General features: G+C 32.3%; 1 protein-coding gene and 1 long non-coding RNA gene across 2 annotated transcripts; both read left to right on the top strand.

The window, feature by feature from the left end:
- Window positions 1-4,169: 4,169 nt before the first annotated feature.
- Window positions 4,170-5,161, top strand: LOC132799562 (replication protein A 32 kDa subunit A-like). Its single transcript, XM_060811727.1, has 3 exons — window positions 4,170-4,394; window positions 4,746-4,856; window positions 5,003-5,161. The coding sequence occupies exons 1-3, from the start codon at window positions 4,299-4,301 to the stop codon at window positions 5,144-5,146; spliced, it is 351 nt and encodes a 116-aa protein (XP_060667710.1). The 5' UTR covers window positions 4,170-4,298; the 3' UTR covers window positions 5,147-5,161.
- Window positions 5,162-5,554: 393 nt separating this feature from the next.
- Window positions 5,555-6,454, top strand: LOC132799563 (uncharacterized). The gene is made up of 2 exons (XR_009634315.1): window positions 5,555-6,125; window positions 6,239-6,454. It is a non-coding gene; the product is annotated as an uncharacterized LOC132799563 (long non-coding RNA).
- The last annotated feature ends 1,084 nt before the right edge of the window (window positions 6,455-7,538 follow it).

The following is a 7,538-nucleotide window of genomic DNA, read 5'->3' as shown; positions in this document are numbered from 1 at the left end:
TCAAATTTTTGATCAAGTTTGACCTAGATTGACCGAGATTGATCAAGCATGCTAAAATCAAAGCTAAGAGTAAAAAGTTATGGTCAAAACAAGATGCGATTCAATCTAATCGATGAGCTCTGGAGTTGACTTTTTCTTTATATGGATTTTGACATTGACTCATGTACTATGTGATAGTGCTCATTACTATGAATTCGTAGACTAGTGGCATGCTGAATTTGGACTTATATTTGAAAAGATATGGATCTTTAAAGTCGGGACCAACATTTCCAGGCAGTATTATGAACATGTGGAGGAATTTTGAAAAATATCCAAGAGATGCCATGTGTCACCAATCCATGAGTGCCACGTGGACTCCCCCTCTTTTTTCTTCTTTCCTTTCCCTTCTCTCTCCTCACCCCCCCCCCCCCCCAAACTGTCTCTCTTTCTCTCTCTCCCCCTTTCCCCTCATGAGTTGGCGAAAATTGATTAATTTTTTGCCACCCTTGAGTTACATGTGCCAGCCATCTAGGTAGCCTAGTCGCCGCGAGCTTGACCACCAAATTTGATGGCCAGCCTCTCGCAACATGCCTAGATAGGGCAATGGAAGTTGGCGGCAGCCATTTCCTTTCTCCAGCCAATTCGCCATGCTCCAGCGTGCCAATGTTGCATGCCTACCATCCGACAACCCATCACATCAATTTCACCAAGGTGTGCTCCGATCGTCGGGGAAGCCACCGATACACTGGAAAATAAGCTTGGAAGCTGACGGTGGCCTTCGTTTGCTCCAATTCAAGCTTGTTTATGGTGTACAAAGGGGGCAAGTTGGCAACGACTTCCGACAGGATTTGGGCCACCGTCGACAGTTTCAAGCTAATCAAAGGTTAGAATTGTATTTCCCATTTCTTTAGCTTTCTATTGATACCTTGTTACTGAATTATGGATGTGTATTTGAAAAGTTGTTGTTTTTGAATAAATTATTAAATTAAATGTGAAAAATTGAAAAATTGAACATGTATATGTGTTTAAATGTACACATGCTTATAGGTTTGGAATTAGATATATTTTGTATATATATATGTGTGTGTGTGTGTGTGTGTGTTTGTGAAAATGAATATATATATATATATATATATTGACAGTGTATGAATGTATACATGTATATAATCTTTTAAATGTATTTTTGTGGAGTGCTTCTGAATAGATACATGAAAATATATTTATGTGAACATTTATACTCATTAAAATATGCTTGTTAAATGTTTTTGTGTATATATTTAAATGTATGAAAATATACATGTGAATATATGTGTGAATGTATATATGTATATATATATATATATATGAATGTGTACATACTTGCTAAAAAGTTGTACATATGTTTATGTGTGTGTGGCTGTATATTTTATGTTATTTAACATTTTGGAAAATATTATGTATGTTTTAAAAATTAAGAAAATTGTTATTTGATTTTAATGTGTTACTTTTATGTGACTTAAATATATTTATTATGTAAAGTTCATTATGTGATTTTGAAGAAATTATTTATGTGATTATTTATTGTTGTAATTATTGTTAAATTTTACTATTATAACTATTTTGCATAATAAAATAGATTGTGTGAAATTTAGTTGTATGTAAATTGGATATGATCAAATGTAAATTTTGCATACATAAACTTTAAGGCTTTAAGAAAAATAATAATTATTAGTGTATAAAATATATTTGTGTATTTATATATTTGTGAAATCGGTCATTATTTTGGTAATGATTAATTTTGTAAAATCCGCAATAGTTTAAAAGGAAATATGCAATATTATGGATTCAATAAAAATGTACAAACTTGATGGTATTTTATTGAATTTTGATACTTATAATATTATAAAATTTTTATAATTTTTAGATGTACCATACAGTACTAGTGTTCTGTATTATATTGTTAATTAGCGTGCAAGTTCGTATGGTTGTCCTGTGAGATGCCATGGACTTAAGGGTAGGCAGGTATAATGCATAGTGAGCATTAGCTACCACCTTCCATAGCCAAGATGACTGTTGATAGCATCAGCACCGTTGGAATGCCAAGGCGACCGTTTACAAGTTCTCTCTTTAACCTCCCAAGAGTGGTACTTGGCACACTGGGTACCTCTTGACACCACTGGTATATAGTATGGTGCGTCAGGTTGTTATAGTTTTAGATGCACCATACAATGCCAGCATTCTATACTGTATCTATTGTTAGCAGGCAAGTATATAGGGTCTTCCTGCAGGTGTCATGGACCTGAGGGTCAGCAAGTATTATACAATGAGCATCAGCCGACCCCTTTCATGTCCAAAATGATGGTTGTTACGTTGGGATGCCAAGGTGACCATTTGTAGGTTCTCTCTTTAACCACCTCATCAGATAGTATGCGCGATGCCAAGTACTGTCTGGCACCACTGGTATATCATATGGTACATTAAGTATCTTTTTCATATATAAGTATATATATAGATGTACTATGTTATATTTGTATGTTCCACACCGTACGAAGGTAGCGATTTGACTCGGTCCATGAATAGCTTGCCTCGTAACTATGTTGCCTACGAGTCCAGGGAATTGGATGGCCATTATAGGCAACCACCCCGAATTGTATTAGTAGTAGGGTACCGACGATAATTGATACCATGGATCACGTAACATATTATATGATATCGTATGTACCTTCGATACGAGTGTGCATATTTCATAGTATATTTATGAATTTTAAAATTTTATTTTACTATATATTATCTTATCTATTCATGATTTGATTTTCTAATATTATCTTTATTGCCTTTATTATTATTATTATTATTATTATTATTATTATTATTGTTATTGTTATTTATTTATTTATTTATTATTATTATTATTATCATTATTATTATTGTTAATATCGTTATTGTTATTATTATTATTATTTTATTTGTTTTTATTATTTATTATGATTATTTTTATTTTTATTTTCATTAATATTATTATTATTATTATTTATTGTCACTATTTTTAATATTTTTATTTATCATTGATATTTTTGTTAATTATTATTGTAGCCGTTATTATTAATTAGTGTAATTATTATTTTTATTGTTCTTAGTATTGTTACTATTATTGTTTTTATTATTTATTTATTTACTCATTATTGCTATCATTATTATTATTATCATTATTAGTATTATTATTTCTATCATTATTATTTTTATTGTTATTATCATTTTTTATTATTGTTATTATTATCATCATCATTATCGTTATTATCATATGGTAGCCTTTGGATAAGTGTCAAAGCCTATGGGTAAGAACGATAGCCATTGGACAAGTGGTAGCCTTCAGACAGAAATGGTAGCCTTTGGGCAAGTTGTACTAAAACTATTATTATCATTGTTATTATTATTATTATTATTGTTGTTGGTGTTATTGTTTTGTTACCTTTTCTTCTATTTATGCATTTGGTATATTCATAAAGCGGAATAGAAATGAAGAATTGTACTAAGTGGGTGGCATGGGTGGACACGAAATATAAAGGTATTTGTTAGACCTGGCAAATTAGGTCATGACACGGTGACACGACTCGAAAACGACACGGAATAAATGGGTTTGAGTTTATTATAAATGGGTTCGGGTCATAATCGGGTCAACCCGTTTAACACGATTATTAATCGTGTCATTTTCGGGTTGACCTGTTTAACTCGAAATTGACCCGTTACGACCCATTTATTAAACGGATCAGTTTCAACCCGACACGATTATACATCTATTACAACCCATTTAAATTTAATATTAAATTAATATTTTTTTACTAATATAATATTTAATAATTAAAAAATATTAGAAATTAAAAATTTTATACAAATAATTTTCTATTATTAATTTTTTAAAAACAAAAAATATATTTTTAATAAAACAAAAAAAAAAATTCAGATCTAAAACTCAAAAGTCGAGAGTCAAGCCCTATTTTTCAATTTTGCATCTTATTCTCCAGCACACAACGCAGCCACCACAGACCACACCAGCCAGCCCCATCTCCAATCTCCATAAGCCATAAAAGCCTCCTTCCTCTACCCCTGCTTCTTCTTTCTGCCTCACCAGCCAGCCTCATCTCCAATCTCCATCAGCCATCAAAGCCTCCTTCCTCTACCTCCTGCTTCTTCTCTAAGAACAAAGGAGAACAGTGAGTCGTTTAGTGTTCGAAGCGAGGGGCTATAAAATCAAATCTGCTACGGCCGCTCATCCCCAAATTAAAATCAAAATCTCCACCCAAAAAGAGCGATAGATCTTGGGGATATCTATCAGATTAGAGATGTTCTCCGCGAGCCAATTCGACGCCACCAATGCATTTTCTGGGGGTGGATTTATGTCATCTCAGCTCACCGATTCCACCCCTTCTGCTGCAAAGGTAAACCCCTCATCTTCTCCCTTCTTTGACCTCTTGTTTGGCTTCTCGGAAACTTATAGTCTCTGAAAATGGTAGAAATGAGAAAGGGACTGTGATGGTGTCTTATACCATCTGATTTTTAGTTCGAAACGAGTCTAAAGGGGAAAAAAATAGATGAAATCGATTGCCGTGAGTGAGAATCTTATGAGTACAACTGGTGAGTTTTTTGGGTTTTTGGTGGCTTTTGTTGTTTAAGACCCATTTCGGTGTTTGGCTTCTGCGAATGAGTTCTGAAAAAAAAAAAAATTCTTCTGTTTTAATCGCAAACTAGGGGTTTTCTGTGGTTTATTAATGTTTTCGTTGTTCTTGTAGAGTCGCGAAACTCATGGCCTGGTTCCCGTGACGGTGAAGCAGATAAGCGAGGCTTATCAATCTGGCGACGAAAAATCAAATTTCGAGATCAACGGTGTTGACATTTCCAATGTAAAATTCCATCGGCATTTGCTTAGAGATCAATGCACAAATATTGTGATATCAACATAAGAAACTAGATTTGGTTAACATATGGCTCTTTGTTTGTTTGTTATGGTTGCATTCCTAACTGGGATTTTGTATATGGTTGCTTTTAGGTTACTTTGGTTGGAATGGTGTTTAACAAGACTGAAAGAAACACTGACGTCAATTTCACTCTGGATGATGGAACTGGACGGATTGGATGTAGAAGATGGTATGTTTTTAATTTCTTTTCGCATGCAATTTATAGAATTTTATAGAATATGATGGCAGTGATTTTTTTTGCCTAGTTTGTTAGTGTTTAAAATGCAAAGTATGCTTATATAACCTAATGATTCTGTATGGACAGGCATACCTGTTATCAGAAACATGCATAAATACATAATTATAATAATACATCTTCTTAACCTAGGTGAATGGCTAGAAATTTGTTAATACTCTCGATCCTCTTCATTTTTGTGGTATTTCTCATTTTCTCTTGCTTCATTTTTATTTTGTAGTTTAGAATACATTTTATATTGTATTTTACTTCATATGCTTGAGTAGTGTATAGATTAAAAAGGGAAGAATTAGACAAATTTTAACTTTAAAAAATGTTGATGACTCAAATAAGAAATGACAATGCATATTAGCTAAATTGTCATTGTTGGAACCTGGAAGTACTAATTTGGAAGATTGCATAGATATTTAGCCATCTTGTACCTCTTATAGCTTGGGAAATGAAAAAATTATATATGTGCATATGTGTGAATATATTTTGCTTTGTGATTTGGAAACAAAAAATTATATACATGTTTATTATAAGGTTGTTATAATATTTTATTTTAATATATAATTTTTTTTGGTTTGAAAACATGTAGATAAACATGGATGGACTTCAAATAAATCTTGAATCAAGTAGCTTTGAAATGCCTATTAATTTAGAAGATGTTGCAAGTCCTATGGAGGGAGTCACAAGTGGGCATAAAGTGAAACGCAAGAGAAAACTCACTTCAAAGGTTTGGTCTTACTTTGATGTGCTTCCTTTGGATGTTGATGGTAAGCAAAAATGTAAATGTAAAGATTGTGGTACCATTTATCTTTGTGATAGTAAATATGGAACGGGAAATTTGGTGCGTCATTTGAAAAATTGTGTGAAAAGAGACACTCGTGATCTTACTGAAGATGTTTTGAGCTGTGATATCAATAAAGAAGAATCTTCAAGTCAATGCTCTAATTATGCTAATACTCAAGCATAAGGTAATATCAATGTTAAAATTTATTTATTTTATTTTATTTTATTTTAACATTTTAACTTTTGTATTATATTTAATTGATTTTTTTATTTATTTATTTTGATATTATGATCCCAGGCTGGATTGTTGAGCACCAAAAATCGACATATTTGGTTTGGAATCTGGACATCGATAAATAAATTTGGAGCATAATGATAGTTATGTCCTTTTTCCTTTGGTTTTATATGTATTATGATAACAATTTGATACCATTTATTTTATTTTGTATTGGTGTTTTACTATTATTAGGACATTAAATTTTATGTTGGTGTATTGAATTTGTCTTTTTTAGCACATATTAAGACTTATGTATTGTGAATTATAATTTTTGGCATTTTAAATAAGTTATTTTAATAAATAGGTTAGTTTTCGGGTTAATAGGTTAATTTTCGGGTTAACGGGTTAATCGATTAGTTTTCGGGTTAATAGGTCAATTTTCGGGTTAACAGGTTAATAGGTTAATTTTCGGATTAATAGGTCAATTTCAGGTTAACGGATTAATAGATCAACACGACCCGTTAAAATAATCGTGTTAAACGGGTCGTGTCGTGTTGGCCTGTTTATAAACAGGTCGGGTTAGTGTTTTGGATACCTGACACGATTAATAAATGGATCGTGTTCAGGTTAGGCATTTTTGACACGATTATTAAACGGGTTGACACGAATACGACCCACGAACCCGAATTGCCAGGTATAGTATTTGTATTTTATTAAATTATTCTCTCTCCTATATATGTGTACTATTTTATATTTATACATATATATATATAGAAGTACAAAAATTTTCTGTAATATATTCTAGTAAGGTGGAAGGAACAGGGTGGTACTATATAGAAGTGTATTTTCATGCAGAAAATTCTTAGGGCATGCTCTACCCTTAGGGGGGATGCTGCCAAATTTTTTGTAAGATAGTCCGGTAGGATCTCCCTCGAAATCAGGGTTTATCTAGGATTCTAGAAAAAGATCCTGAATGGGTTCTAACACAGGTACTATGCAAACTTCCTCATTGATGTATCATATGATATACTAGTGCATAGTCTCAAAATATCAATTGCTCATAGATATACTACTAGCAGTAGTATAGTCAAGGGTGTTTGACTATGATGGCCATCCAACCCGCTAATTTCATAGGCAGTAAAAATATAATAATAGATCACTCATAGGAATAATCTACATCCAATCATTTGTGGATACAACAGGGTCATTACCATAATACTGTATGGTATAGTTAATTACAAAATATATTGAAAAGACACCCAGTACACAATACAATATACCAGTGTTGTCAAGTAACGTTTAGCATTCCAAACACCTGAGAAACATGAATGCAACTCCTTTAGCATTCCAAAGGCATCGTTGCTAGATAACCTATCATTCT

This window comes from Ziziphus jujuba, chromosome 1 (genome assembly GCF_031755915.1).
Source record: "Ziziphus jujuba cultivar Dongzao chromosome 1, ASM3175591v1".
Classification (NCBI taxonomy): domain Eukaryota; kingdom Viridiplantae; phylum Streptophyta; class Magnoliopsida; order Rosales; family Rhamnaceae; genus Ziziphus; species Ziziphus jujuba.
The sequence above is the reverse complement of the archived record's forward strand: the minus strand, read 5'-3'. Positions and strand labels throughout refer to the sequence as shown.

Bases quoted from the DNA above. Each gene is read 5' to 3' on its own strand.
- LOC132799562 (XM_060811727.1), top strand. From the start codon at position 4,299: ATGTTCTCCGCGAGCCAATTCGACGCCACCAATGCATTTTCTGGGGGT. The intron at 4,395-4,745 runs GTAAACCCCTCA...TTGTTCTTGTAG, and splicing joins CCACCCCTTCTGCTGCAAAG to AGTCGCGAAACTCATGGCCT. The intron at 4,857-5,002 runs GTAAAATTCCAT...GGTTGCTTTTAG, and splicing joins ACGGTGTTGACATTTCCAAT to GTTACTTTGGTTGGAATGGT.